Here is a 15,074-nt window from a genome sequence, read left to right as displayed (position 1 = left end):
GAAGCTCATCTGAAACCTGTCCACCATGGGTGACCCTGCTGGTTATTTAAAATACCGGTGGCATAGCCCTCAGAATCACAGCAACACACTAAGTGACACTTAACGAGTTGACATCTATATATCTTCGAGAATAAAATTTTGGTCTGCTCAAGTATTTTTCCCATATTTTAAAAAATTGGGTTGTTTGTTTTCTCATTATTGAGTTTTTAAGAGTTCTTTATATATGTATTTTTTTAAATATTTTATTGTGAGTTATGTGATAGTTTACATGGGAGAACATTAGTTCTACATTCATCCTATTGTATATCGTTTCATTTTTCTTTATATTTTTGAGATGTAAATATTTTCTCCCAAATTGTGCTTTGCCTTTCATTCATTCTTTTAATGATATCCACCAAAGAGTAAAAGTTGTTAATTAAACGAACTTCAATTTATCAATTTTTTTTTTTTTGGATCATGTTTTTGTTTTTACAACTGAAAAATCTTTGTCTAACCCAAAGTGACGAAGATTTTCTCTTTTCTTCTTGAAGTTTTATATCGTCATTGTTGTTGTTAAGTGCCGTCGAGTTGGTTCCAACTCATATGTAAAGACCCTGTATAGGGTGTTCCTGAGGCTTTAAATCTTTGCTGGAGCAGAAAGCCTTATTTTTCTGCTGCAAAGTAGCTGGTAGGCTTGAACTGCCTCATAAGGTTGCTGTATTAAATGCAGTAATGGTTGTAAAGTCCTTAGTATACAGCCTGCAAAGAGTAAATGCTCAATAAATTGAGCCTCACATGAACATTTGCCTTCATAATGTCTGTACTATCACTTTGAAGACTAATGTGTACCTGACCCAAGCTAAGGTCTTTTCAACGCTCTTGTTCTTGTAAAATGCTGTTGAGTTGGTTCCAACTCACAGCAACCCTGTCTAGGGTTTCTGAGGAGTGGCTTGTGAGTTTGAACCATGGACCTTGAGTTCAAACCAACCTTGAGATTGGGTGCTTTCCCTAGACTCTCAAACTCTAACTAGTGAAAAAGAACACATTTGAATTATAGTGTTGGTGAAGAATACTGAATATACCATGGACTTCCAAAAGAACAAATAAACCTGTATTGTAAAAAGTACCTCCAGAATGCTCCTGACAAGCAATGAAGGTGAGGCTTCAGCTTGCTTGCATTGGGCATGTTCTCAGGAAAGACCAGTCTGTAGAAAAGAACATCATGAGTCTTAAAGGAGATGGTCAAGGAAAACCCTCAATGAGATGGATTGACACAGTGGACTCAAATATAGTAATGATTGTGAGGATGGTGCAGGGATGGGCATCCGTTCCTGCTGCTGTAAGTAGGATTGACGTGAGAATGTTTTGAGTCAATATAGCAACTTAAGCAACCTCTAGAGGTGCCCTCCGTCATTTTCACTGCACAGATTTAGTAGCTGTCATCACAGAAAGACAGAAAAGCAGTGCAGGAAAATGCCTCTGCAGATGGCCTAGTCTAACCTACTCCTGGGATCAAGGGAAGAAGAGGGGGCACAGAAAGAGGATTGGAAGACCACAGGTCACGGGAAGAGCCAGCCCTGGAAGATTGTTCTTCCCACGCAAGCCACAGTTTTTCTGAAACCTGTGATGGGATGATGGGAACCAGGGTTTTTACTGAACTCCTAGGCTCTTGGATACAGCAGGGAACAAGACAGACACAACCTGAGTCTCAAGAGCCCACAGGCTGGGGGTGGGGGGAGGGGGACAATAAACATATCATTACATAATTAATGATTGAATTAAGGAGAAGGGCAGGTGCTGGGTAGGGTGGGACGGGAAGGTATTGTCCTCTGTGCCAGGCCTAGGGGCTCTCAAGGCTGGGGATGAGGGTGTGCAGGCCAGGTGCAGGGCCCATGGATGACGTCAGCATAAGAGCAAGGTGGAAAGGCGCTCGTGGAGGTGGGGGCTCCCAGAGAGGGGCGATTCATCTGAAATCCATACATTCGATCAAGAAATAGTCATGGGGCGCCTACTGTGTGCCAAGCACCCTGAGGATAAACGCGCCCCTGCCCTCTAATGTATTTGGGGAGTCACGATGGCAGGAAACACGTAACATATAAATAACGAAGATCTTTTCAGCCGGAGCCGAGGGCTTGGAGAGTCAGAGACAGGGGGCAGGACCGCTCCAGAGAGTGGGTTCCCAGGGCAGGGACACGTCCTACATTTGTACTCGCCCTTCGCGGGGTCCACTGACCCCACGCCCCCGCTAACGCTGCACCCCCGTTCAGCCAGCTTACGCCCCCTGGCGGGAGCCCTGAACCACCAAACCGCGCCAGGCGGGGAGGGGGCGGGGGTGCCGCGCACGCGCACGGGCCGGTGGCGCGCGCCGAGCGGGGGGCACCGCGCTGGTGCAGCCACGATGGAAGGGGGTGCGTACGGGGCGGGCAAAGCTGGGGGCGCCTTCGACCCCTACACCCTGATCCGGCAGCCTCACACCATCCTGCGCGTCGTGTCTTGGGTAAGAACAGCGGGGCCCCGGACCTGGGCTCGGAACGCGGGCAAGGGCGGCAAGGGCGGAGCGCCCGGACCGATCCGGACCCCACTGGACCCCCGGCAGGGAGGCGTTCGCGGGCGGAGCTTAGTTCTGTTGGGGTGCCGGCGCCCAGCCCTCTTTCTCCCGGCTCCTGGACTGAGGTCCCGGGGCAGGCGTGGGGGGTGGGGGGGAGGCGCCCGATTCGGTTCCGAGAGCCCTTGTTTACTAGATGCCCCCCTGCATCGCCATGACCTCCAGGCCGCGGCTCTGCGGCTCGTGACTTAGGTTGCGCACAGGCGGACCGGCGCCCGTGGGGACAGAGCTGGGGTTTCAGGTAGCCTTTTTTAGCGCTGGATCAAGGCGTGGATCACCTTGCTGGGCGGGGGGAGCGGGGAGCACGGCGCGCCTGTCATGGGCGTTCTGGGAGGAGAAACCGAGAGAAATGGGATTTTGTTGCTCAGCGGAGACGTTGTGCAGCTAGCTAAGTGTTGGGAACCGGATCGTTGGATTCCACCTGGGAACTGCCTCCTTCGCGGCGTGACCTTGGGCTGGGAACCACCCAAACATGTTCACGGGGTACGAGGAATTCATTTTGAGGTGGAAAGCCTATCTCCCGTCATATATCTCAGTTTCCCAATTTGTAGAGGATGGGAGGAGCCTGTTGGAGGCCTTCAGGGGCTATGACATTTCATGAATTCATGATCCCTCCCCCTCCCTACTTATACATTGAATGGGGATGATTTGTAGAAGAAAGGTCCCCTCTGGCAGTAAAGAGAAGAGAGGCCCCGTCTAGACCCCTGGCGCAGGTCCCTCCCCATCCCAGAGGGCTAAGTAGGGTCCCTGATAAGACCTGAGGGTGAAGGAGATGGGGCAGAGAACACAGATGTGGGGATCAGGGCCAGCCTGGGGAGGGAAACCTGGGGTTCTCTGGCCATTGCTCCTGACCCCCCCACTAGAGAGGTCCCCTTTCCTGGTGGGTCCAGACCAGAGGAGTCTGGATTGGGGTACTGTTAAGCAACCCCAAGGATCTAAGCATTAGGCCAGGTGTGACCTTGGGGTGCTCAAGGTCCCCTCCTTTCCCTGGTTTTCCATGCCCATATTAGGGTCTGGTTCAAGCTCAGCAACCACTCCTTGGAAACTCTGTACTCCTCCTATAGGCTGGCGGTTCAAGCTCACCAGCAGCTCCTCAGAAACACTAAACAGGGTCACTGTGAGTCGGAACCAACTTGACACTTAACAACAATTAGGGTCTGGGTGGATGGAAGATTTGGGTATTTACCTCTGACCTACCTTTTCTTTGTCTGAAAAGGTTCAAACTTCCTCCTCATGGCCCACGTGTAAACACATCTCAAATGCCACCTCTCTGAGGGCAGGGAAACCTGTCTGCTGCTAGTCTGTGTGTCCAGGACGCTGGGCACATCCATGAGGGTTTGTGGCACTGAATTAATCATCTACATCAGTCTCTGACTTCCCAGAAACACCTGGGGCACCTGCTTGATTAGGTGGGCTGTTTCTGTGCACCGCTCCCTTCTGTCATCTCTGGGTCACTGGGCAAAGCTTGATTGAATCTTCTGCCCCTAAGGAAGGTGGTGTGACCCAGACTGGCAACTCAGGGCAGAGGTGAGCCAGGAGGGGGCTCTCCTACTGTGGGCGTCAGAGAAGGTGACATGGACCAGGAGGATTTAGATCGTGTGCGGGTGTGGGTCTCTGGGCCAGCAAGCTGCCAGAGTAGCCACTGATACTGCTAGCCTGCTAGTTCTCCCAACTGTCTGTTACTGAGGTAACTGACATATAACTGACTGAGAATTGCAGCCCAAGTCTTCCACTGAGTTCTGTGGCTCCCCTAGCAGAAGCCAGTTCCCGAATCCCCCCGCCTTTCACACACCAGAGACAGCTCACTCACTACCTTTATGTGAATTTTCTGAGTTTTGTTGAGTCGGTTCAGACTTTTAGCCACCTGATACAGGTTTTTCCAAAGGTGGTGGGGTTGAATTGTAGCCCTTACAGCGCCACACCAGGACCCCATAAAAGTAATGTTGCTGTTATTCTTTTAAGTGCCATCAAGTCAGTACCGACTTACAGCGACCCCGTTTAGGGTTTCTGAGGAGCTGCAGGTGAGCTTGAACCGCTGGCTTTGCAGTTAAAAAAAAAAAAAAATTAAGAAAATAGAAAAGTCTCCTGGGATCCTACCACTTGGAGAGGGCTGTGTTGCATCCCATCTCAGTCCCATGTGGTCCCAGCTAACACAGTTGGCTCATGTTCTTTGCCCTCAGAATGCCCACTGGGGACCCCCTCAGTCTGACCAAACTGGGACAACTGGTCCCTTTCCCCAGGGCCCCTCCTGTGTCCAGGCTCCTCCACAACCCTAGGGAAGCCAGTGGTGTTTACATGTTGTGAAGTTTGCAAAGGGAAGATGTTTTTCCAGTATTTTTCCTGATGCAGTCTGTGCCGTAGGGTAGATTCTGACTCACCGCGCCGCTTAAGGACATCATAGAACTGCCCCATAGGGTTTCAAGACTATCGGAACAGACCATCGCATCATTCTTCAGCAGAGTGACTGGTGGATTCGAACCTCTGATCTTCTTTGTTATCAGCCAAGAGCTTTAACTACACTGCATCTTTTTCCTGAAGAGAACCCCCAAACTGTAAACACTTGAGGGCCTCCCCAGCCTGTGTCCACCCTAGACTCAGCCCTTGAGCTTGGCTGTGGGTCTGCATAGTTCAGTCTCCCCTAACCCCAGCTAGGGCAGATGTGCCCTCTAAACCTCTTTTCAGTTCCTTTGCTCCTGTCCGCTGGGGGAGCGGGGATTGGCTAAACCTAGCAGGGTAGTGGTTGTTTCAGGTAAGAAGGGAGTTAGTGAGCCCTCTGTCAGTTCCAACTTGGTCCCTTCCAGCCCCAGGATGGAAGAGATGGGCTTAGAGCGGCTTCCTCACCCAGGTGAGGCAGGGAGATGACAGAGCTGTGCAGGCTGAGGTGGGGCTGGTGCAGACACGGGCACTCCTGGCTTCTCCAGGTACCAGCAGTGACCTTCCGCACATGTCTGTATGTGAATAAGGAGATAGGGCTAGGTCAGAGGTTCCCTGTGGCTAGAACAGTCTCTGGTCAATGACTCATTTCTTTGTTCTGAAACCAGATGGAGAGATGGACACATTAATTTGATAGAAAGGGCCACCTTCTACTGACATTTATGTTCTTACCTCCTGGAGTCCTGGTATGACACTATAAGATAAGCACTGGATGCTAACTACGAGGTTGCCACTTCATACCTACCAACCGCTCCTCGGATACCCGTACTGGGTCGCTATGAGTGGAAAAAACTTGACAACACTTAACAACATCAGCAACGTTCTTACCTTTTAGGGGTTGAAGTAACCCAAGGGAAAGATCTTGGTGCTGGTAGGTAAGAGGTTTTGGTTAACGCTCTGTCTTAGCAAAAGAAAACGTTTGAAATCTCATCGTTTTCAGGATCCTTGGCTGTATGTAACATCCCTGATTCTGTAAGTAGCGCAGGCATCATTGCCCCCATTTTAAAGATGGCAAAACTAAAGCTCAGCCTAGAGAAATGACTTGACTTGCCAGCTGTCTCCAGGTCCAAAACCATCAAAGTGCAGCTTGAACCCGGTCTGCAGAGATCACCTTCACTGTCCTCCTGCTGGCCTCCTTGGCTGAGTGGTTGTGGTAGCGGGGGAGCTGTCTAGCTTCATCAGCCTCCTCCCCCATCATCCTAAGTGCACACTGAGTTTACTTGCCTTGCAAACACATAAGTTTCAACACAAGACCTGTCATGCCCTGACCCAGATCACAGCACCCTAGCCATCCCTGTTAGAAATTCTGGAGCCCTCTGCAGCGGGTAGACGGAGGGTCTCTGCCAGGTCCCTGCTTGGTGCCAGGCTCTGCGTCCCACCTGTGATGTGAGGACAACAGAACTGAGCCAGCAGCCACTGTCCAGGAGGCCCGGTATTCTCCTAGATGGAAGTCAGTGTGTGTGTGGGAGTGGAGCGGGGGCAAGTAGGAGTGTTAGCAGTAGCTGTCTCTGCCCGGTGTATTCTGGAGGACTTCTGAGCTAGGTTCTGATCAAGAATTGGGAGGCACATTCTGGGTGGAGGGAACAACATGTGTAAATATGTGGGGTCATGAGGCTCAGGGTGTGTGAGTGAGAGTGATGGGTCAAACATCTGGAAGGAAAGGTAGAAGGTGGCCCAAGATAACAGATTCCTGAGTTGGGCTTCACCCAGGGCAATGGGAAGCTACATGGAGAGCCCCAGGGATGGGTTTTGAGTAGGGAAGAGGCCACGTCCCACCAGGCCCCTCCTAGCCCCTGGTACATCTTGTCACTTACACGGGAAGGTGGGTCCATTGGTATTTGTGACCCACAGCCCTGGAATCATCTCGCCTCATGTCTGCCTGTGGTGGACTTCATGCTTCCCCATCTCTCAGGCCCAGGGTGGGGTCAGCTATAAAGGAAACTTTCAAGATGCATTGCCAGATGAGTTTCTGCCCTGGATCTTAGGCATTCTCCTGGGGGGGGGGGGGCGGGCAGCCTGGCGCTTGGAAAGCCCAAGAGAGCCTGGGGTTTGACTGGAAGAGCAGAACTCCTTGGAAAACCTAAGCCTCTGTTTCCTCATCTGTAACCTGGGACTGGGGTTTGAAGGAGGATTCAAAGATCTGTGAAATGTACATTATGGGAGGCCTGTGTTGGGCCAACTTGGTGGCAATAAGACCCTCCTGGTGTGGCGCTATGGGATACACACTGAACTGCTAACTGCAAGGTCGCTGGTTCAAACCCATCAGTGGCTCCTTAGACACTGCTGCGAGTCAGAACCAACTCAGCATGGCACTTCACAATAGCAACAGCCCCGCCTGGACACTCAGAAAGGGGGTTTTGTTAACTCCACCTGACATGAGAAACCAAGGGTCAGAAGCCACTGGAGTTTGTGGAATTGGAATCAGTGGCTGATTGCTAGGACGTGGTCCTACCTTGGGGAGTCCCCAGCCACATGTCCTTTATGACTCACTGGCTTGTGCCAATCTGCCAGGCAGGCCTGAGCCTGGGGGAGAAAGAACAAAGGCTGGGAAGGTAGGTGGGAGGGAGAAGGAGAGTGAGGGCAGATGGCAGGGCGGGCTGAAGGGTGTTCTTGGCACCTAGACCTGAAGACCCAGCTGTCTGGGCAGGAGGAGAGTGGAGCGGGTGTCGGACTGGGGAGCCTAGGCCAAGTTCTGCCATCCCCTCTGGTTCTGACTGGCTGTATGACTTTAGCAAGATGCCAGGGCTTTCTGGGCCTCAGTTTCCCCATCTGTCAAATGGTCAAGGGACAGTAAGATTGGGCAGGTGGATTCCAATCTTTCTACCCTGTCCCACTCTCCAGTGGATTCCAAATGGGACACGATTAAACTAGTGGGTCTTCAGGGAAGTAATCCCAAGAGCCACCCCTGCCCCCCGTGCTTTGTGGGGAGCCTGGAACAGAGGGTCAGCAGTGCCTGACAGGGCAGCTATCCCCTGTGTTCTGGGGCGCCTCCTTCCAGGGGTGGAGTTGTATCCAGCTCCCCTTCGCTCTGCTGGGGTACTGAACGGGCATCTCTAGGATTCTGAGGGAAAGGCAAGCTGTGTGGGGCAGCCCTCGGATTCAGACCCAGCCTGCTTAGGACATGTGCACCCCAACAAGCCAGGTCTCCTCAAAGAATTTGGGGTTCTGTGTCTCAAGTTCATCTCTCTGAACGTTCCCTGTCAGCTTTTTAATGCATCTCACAGAAACCTGGCCTTCCTGCCAACGACTCTGCTTCCCCATAGCTTAGCAATGGAAAGGTCCCTTAGACCCTTCCATCTGCCAGGCCTTGAGGTGGAGTGGGGCCCCCTGCTCCTTCCAGAATATTGCCCTCCAGCGAACTTCCTATCAGCTGCTTCCTAGGCCATCCTGGGTCATCTCTCCTGTGCCTTGAAGATGGAGTCTTTCAGCACCATGTTGGCCAGAATCCTGGTCACTCCAGGGCGCCCCGGGGTGCTCCTTCTTTCTCTCTGGCCTCTCGGCTCATGTACCTTCCCGCTGCCCACAGGTTTGTCCTCACTGGCCTTAGCCCCTCTCGCCAAGTCATGCTGTTATTGCAGTTAGCTGCCTAACTCACGGCGACCCCACGCACAGTGAACGAAACATTACCCAGTCCTGCGTCACCCACTGTGATCATTTACAGGGTTTCCTTGGCTGATTCTCAGAAGATCACCAGATCTTTCTTCCTCATCCTTCTTAGTCTGGAGGCTCTGATGAAATTTGTTCTGCATCCTAGCAACAGACAAGCCTCCACTGACAGACGGGAGTGGCTTCACATGAGGTTCACTGGCTGGGAATTGAACCTGCGTCTCTCCTTCAGGGAGAGCTAATAGCTGTGTGCACCCTGAACCAGCATTCCCTACCCTTCCAGCTCTCCCTGTCTCCCACCCAGCTTCCAGTGATCCTTCAGCCTAAGACCCGTGCACCACTGACCCTCCCAGTGAGTACTGGCCTAACGCTAACCCTAACCCTGCCTTCTCTGGGTTGGAATGCCCGTCTGCTATCCCAGTTTTCAGAGTCCCAGTGTGGTGCTTCGGATTAATGTGCTGGACCGCAAGGTCGGTTTGAACCACAAGGTCAGCAGTTCAAGCTCACCAGCTGCTCCTATGCAGGGTCACGATGAGTTGGAACTGACTCAGCGGTACTTAACAACAACAAAATCCCAGTGATCACAGTTTCCAGTCCTCCAGGTTGCCGAACTCACCTGAGAAAACCCCAGCTCTGCTTAAATCCCACCTTTAGCTCCTCACACCTGGGCGGCTCCCTGGACTCGCCTCCCTTCTGCTGGCCAGGCTAGACTCCCCAGACACAGACATCTTCTCTCCTGTGCTCTCAGTTCTGTGATCCCTGCCAGCTGACTCTTCCCATCAGTGTACAAATGTGTGTCATTCTCCTTTTTCGGGAAAGCCTCCCTCAGCCTATTCCTTCTGCTCCTTCAGAGGAGTTGTCTGTGCTCCGTGTTCACATGCCCCCGATCCGACTGTCTCCCCACCTCTCACTCTACTGCATCCCGACTTCACCGTCATGTCCGGACCATCTGTGCCCTTCATGTTGCCAAAGCCCAGTCGGGTTGAATTCTCCCCAGTGAGTGAGGGGTTTATGTGTCCTCCCATTTAGTCAAACAGCCCCGGGACGTGGCACCCCATTGTTTTCTGTCTGCTGTGGCACCCCATTGTTTTCTGTCTGCTGAAGCCAGGGAACCATGCTCCGTGCCTGGCCTTTGAGAGAGCACACAGTCTAATGTAGGGACATATGGCAGAGAAACAGTTACGGTAGTGAACACAGTTAGTTCCCTTGAAAGAGAGGACCCTGATGTGGGTTCAAGGGTGACGGCTGACATTAGGAGCAGTCAGAGAGAAGTGGGTGGGAACTCCAGACAGAGGAATGGCCTGTACAAAGGCAGAAAGCAAGAGAGACTGTGGCTTTCGCCTTGCTGTAGCTGGCAGGGCCACGTCTGTGTGTCCCTCTCTATCCCCAGTACTGGGGCTGTTCCTGGTGTCTAGTAAGGGTTCCACATGTGGGTGAAGAAAACCATCCCCATGTAGATCTCCTACGCAGCCTTCAATGCCCAACACAAACCTCACCTCCTCTGTGAAGCCCTCCTGGATTCCCCCTCAAGCTTGCTCTCCTCGAGTTTCCCTTGTATGCTGTGTGGACAACTTTAAGCACCCTCAGAACCAGGGGCTTTCCCCTCTTTGTGTTTTTCCTCTTTAAAAGGTGAGGCAGAGCCTGGGACTGGGTTACCTCTAAAGATCAGAGGGAGATAGTGAGCAATGCCAGGCATGTGGGTCTGGCAGGGCAGGGCAGAGGGAGGCCTGGAAGAAGAGTAAACAGAACTGGGCAGTTAGCCCTCCATTCTTACCAGAGCCTCGGGTTCCGCATTTGTAAAATGGGCCTAGAAATGCCTGTTCACGGGGCTGTTGGGAGAGCAGCTGAGGCCCTGCCTGTGAAGGGCACAGCCACATGGTCAGGGTGTGCTGCTGTTTCCCCTCCACCCAGCTTCTTCCCACAGGCCCCGGGTATGGAAGGGTGCAGGGGTGGCCCAGGGCCCTGTCCAGTGTGCCCACTCCCCACGCCCACCTCAGAGGAGCTTGCAGGAAGATTAAGGTCTAATCCCCAGCAGCTCACTTCCAAGACCACAGAGCAGGGCTGCCAGAGCCCCACTCTCCCTGTGCTGAGGGAGGCTGGCTCTACAGGAAACTCAGCCATTACCCACCACTGTCACGTGCCTAGGCCGTCTCTCTGGCCGTCTTCCTCACATGACAGGGGGTAGGGTAGGGGGTGGAGGGGGGCTCCCTGGGTAGCCTGACTCATCCCTCAGAGGCCCGGCCTTTGCTTTCTTTGCATTGCCTTTCCCCAGGGCCCAGGGAGGCAGGAAGGCAGGGTTCATTTGTGATGACACAACCCGTTGTTGGGAGTGAGCTTCCTGTGGCCCAAGGTGTGCAAGCACTGGTACCAGCCAGGGATGTTGGGGAGGGAATGCTCCTTTCTCCTGGCTCCTGTTGCCTGTCCTATCCAGCTTACTGTCCCCTCCCCTGGAAGCCTTCCGCAACCCTTGCTCTGAGTCTGGGAGAGAGACAGATATTCCAACAACTAAACCAATACATAGGAGACATTTTACATAATGGCAATGTTATGATGAAAGTACAGTGAGGCATTGGGCTACCAGTGGGGAAAGTAGAATGCTCCATCTGGAGGGCTTCTTGGAGGAGGTCCCCTTTGCGTGGAGACTTGGCTGTTGAGAAGGAACCAGCTTTGAGAAAGGGTGTACCCTGGAGGGAAGGATAGGTGAAGGGGCACTGAGTGTGGGCTGGTGGAGGGAGGGTGAATCTGAGTGGAAGGAGGCAGGGCCATGGAGCTGTAGTGGAGAGGGGGTTTCACTGCAGCTCAGGGCAGGGGAAGGTTTGGAGCAGGAGACTGAGGTAACCTGGCTTAGGTTTAAGGGGCTCATTCAGGTTGCAGAGCAGGGAACAGACCATTTAGGAGGTCCTGGCCATTCGGCTAGAGCTGACAGTGACCTGGGGTGGGGAGAGGGACAAGGAATGATTTGAGTTCTTTGAGGGGGTTGAAGTAACCAGCCCAATGGCTAAATTGGATAGGGTTGTGGGGCAGTAAGCAAGAGAGGAGTCAGGGGCAAGCTGGGTTTGGGGGCCTGATGCGTAGGCCAATGAGAGGTGGTTGCGTTACGGGGTAGGGGTGAGAGAGGAGGCCCAAGCTGGAGGCGATCTCTATCCTCAGTCAGGAAGGAGATGGACAGGTGGAATTGGGGACTCCCCTGGCTGCCGCCTGGTAACAGCTTAAAAGCCAGGGAGGATTATAGACGCAGAACAGTGGCTGAGACCAAGGAGTGAAGCTGTTTCGCAGGCTGATGGGGGAGACCAGGGACTCCTCCCAGACGCCTGGCATAGAGGCAGATGACCTGTACAGGGGAGATAAGGGTGCGGTTTGGAGCTGGGAGGACAGGAGAACCGAGGGCACCTGATGCTATCTCCCTGCAAACATGGGGGTGGGGGAGTCAGCGTTGCTTAAAGACATTTAAAGCCAGGCTTCTGGGAAGTTCCCAGGGGGACAAAACCTTTGCCACCCATACCCCAGTCCTGGCTGAAGAGTAGGGACCCTGGTCTCAAGCCTCAATAGCCAGTGCCCAGCACTGAGCCTCAGGCGTGACCCAGAGTGATTCCCACCAGCTCCAGCTGTGACTGTGGAGACCCCCTCCAGTTCCTCAAGTAAAATGGCCTGAGTCCTTTATGAGCAGGATGGTGGTAGCCCAAGGCCTCTGGTTTGGGATGCTGAGGAAGGCCAGCAGACATCCCTCCTTGGTCTCATGCTGATCCTAGAGCTGAGGATTCTGGAATTTGCTTCCTCATGAGGAGGCAGCTTAACATGGAGGTTAAGGCACGTGATCTAGAATAGGGCTGGGAAGAAAGCCAGGGGTTACCCGTTTACTTGTGGGGGGCCTGGCCAGAGAAGGGCCACTGTGTGAAATGCTTGGTAGGGTATTTTTCTTTCTTTCTTTCTTTCTTTCTTTTTTTTTAATGTCATTTTTCAGAATTTAATAGGCTTTGTTTTAGTTTTACAAAAAGAAAATGTACAGAAATTACAAAGAGCACTTTTTTGTTGTTTTTCAAAGGCTAATTTCCTCTTGTGAGGCTTGGTGAGGCACCACCACATCCTGTGTGTAGGGAGCTCTAACAAGGACCACTGTTTCTATTAGACCCGGAGGAGACTGGTTGCAGCAATCCACCCAGGCTCCCAGTCTCGTGGGGACGTAGACGCATAAAGAAGACCTGGAGGCTGTAATGGGAACAAAGGCCAGAGTTGGGGAGACTGGCTAAGAAGGCGGGTGTCCCCAAAGGCAGCTACACTCTCCAAGGGTGAAAGAATTTGCTCCAGTTTGAAGCATGAAGATGGTGGGGAAGGACACTCTGGGAGATGGAAACAGCAGGTGCAAAATTACAGAGCATCAAACAACCTGTGGCTATGCCAATCCCAGGCCCTTCAGGGTGGTTGAATGGGCTGTGGCGAGGATGGGGTAAGGCAGGGTGGGGTCACAGAGCACTCTGTAGTTCTGGGGTCTCGTTTTCTGTGGGTTTCTGAATCCACTGACCCAAGATCTTGAAATTCCGAGCTTCTGAGGTTCCTTCCAAATGTTTTTCTGGGCTTGACATGGATCAACCAAACGCCATCTGGAATCAGTTTTTACAAAGACTGGGATTGGATTCTAGAGAGGCGCGACTTGTTTACCTTGGCACTTTTTGAGGTTTCGGAAGAGAGTGTTATTCCTGGGCCTGACGGTGTCTCCTCAAGCGGCCCCCCTCTGTCTTCTACCGTCTCCTGTCTCCCTTTCCTTTGCAGACTGACCGCCTCAGCGGTGGCCAGTGTAGAATTTCATTCTGGTTTAATTTCTGGTTCCTGGGCTGCTTTGTGTGTCCCTGTGAGTCCAGCCCTATCAGGTCACCCAGCAGGTTGCTTGGGCCGGGCACTGGCTTTGAAGCCAGAGAGATGCAGATTTGGGGCAGATCCCCATAACTCTTGGTACCTCTGTTTCTCGATTGTTAAATAGAACTAAGCATGGCAACCTCGTGGGGTTTTGAGCCTTTCCACGGCTGCCTGTCAAAACTGGAACCTGTGTAAGGTGGAAACCTGGCAGGGAAGGAAAACTCCATTGTTGTTGTTAAGTGCTGTCGAGTCCATTTCCGACCCATAGCGTCCCTGTATAGAGTTTCCAAGGAGCAGCTGGTGAGCTTGAACCACCAACCTTGTGGTTCAAATGAATTTTCAGTCCAGCGCATTAGCCCACAATGCTACACCACGACTCTGGAAAGCTATTGGAGAAAACGCCAATAGTTTCCACTACTAGCAATAGGAAAGTGGTAACTGGAAAACTTTGGGGACCTGGAGAAACAAGGCAGCCCAGTTTCTTGAATGAGCACCCCCCCTTCCTCCCTCCAGATTCTATGAGTAGATGAGGTGCAGAAGGCTGAGGCCCATCCCCTGCATTTGGGGGGGGCTCCTGCTTGGAACAGGGAGACAGTGTACCCTGGAGGAGGTTTGGGAGACCACCAAGTATTGGCTGTGTGGCCTTGGCGATGTTCCTCCCTTTCCCTGAGCCTCAGTTTCTGTAAGGTATCAGGCCAGCCCCTTGGCCTGCCAGGGATACAGCAGCCTCAGGAACACACCTCTGTTCCCATTGTCATCAGCCTGCTGGACATCACCTGCCTCATCAGGCAGCTAACCTGTCCCACACACCACACCTGGTGTCCCACACACCACACCTGGCTTCCTCTCCTCTACCCACCCTCCCTGCCTCAGGAAACCCCATCCTCCAGGGGCACCTCGACTCTCCATATTGACAGATTACCCATGGGAACACTCTTTGCCATCCTCCCACACCCTCACCTGGGTGCTGCAGTCTCTCCACTCCACCTTGGTCCCTAACACACCATCTTTTCTGTCCATGACAGTCACAGTGGTCCTGTCAAGACCCCAAATCACATCATTCAGCCTCCCGACTTCCCTCAGTGAGATTCAAGTCCTCACCATGACTGCCCACACCCCGGCTCCAGCTACACTCAGTGACGCTCGCCAGCATAGCCGGTTTGTTCACAACCAGGCCCTTTGCACTTGTGTCTCATGGGTCCTCGTGTCCCTCACATCATCAAAGGCTTGTGTCCACGGCCACCCTGGCCCTCTTTTTGTACCACTGTGTCATTTATGACACTGGTCACAACTTCTGTACACAGTTGTCTCCCTCTGTGAGATCAGACACCTTCCTGCCTGTCCCTCTGTGTCAGCACAGTACCTGGCCCGTACCAGGTGCTCAGTAACCACTGCTAAATACATCAGTAACTGCTTGTCACAGCCCCAGTCTCTGACCCCAAGATGGGGCCTCCCTAGAAGCTTGGGCTATGTCTGCGGGCCATTGGGAACCACTGAAGTGGCCGAGAGAAAGAGCTATGGGACTCAGGCCTGCTCACCCCTCTGTGGCTTCCTACTGCACTTAAATCTGAGGTCCCCACCCCCCACCCTCCCATGCCGC

At 52.8% G+C, this 15,074-nt stretch overlaps 1 protein-coding gene across 2 annotated transcripts in view; it reads left to right on the top strand.

Annotated features, from left to right (window-relative positions):
* The first annotated feature begins 2,321 nt into the window (after positions 1–2,321).
* The window catches only part of SYNGR1 (synaptogyrin 1), a 28,541-nt gene continuing 15,788 nt past the window's right edge, over positions 2,322–15,074 (top strand). For both annotated transcript variants that reach the window (XM_006865173.1, XM_006865174.1), the window contains exon 1: positions 2,322–2,476. In XM_006865173.1, the coding sequence (XP_006865235.1) occupies positions 2,378–2,476 (99 nt within the window). In that variant the 5' untranslated portion in view covers positions 2,322–2,377. The remainder of the gene's footprint in view (positions 2,477–15,074) is intronic.

Source organism: Chrysochloris asiatica, unplaced genomic scaffold (genome assembly GCF_000296735.1).
Source record: "Chrysochloris asiatica unplaced genomic scaffold, ChrAsi1.0 scaffold00076, whole genome shotgun sequence".
Classification (NCBI taxonomy): domain Eukaryota; kingdom Metazoa; phylum Chordata; class Mammalia; order Afrosoricida; family Chrysochloridae; genus Chrysochloris; species Chrysochloris asiatica.
The sequence above is the reverse complement of the archived record's forward strand: the minus strand, read 5'-3'. Positions and strand labels throughout refer to the sequence as shown.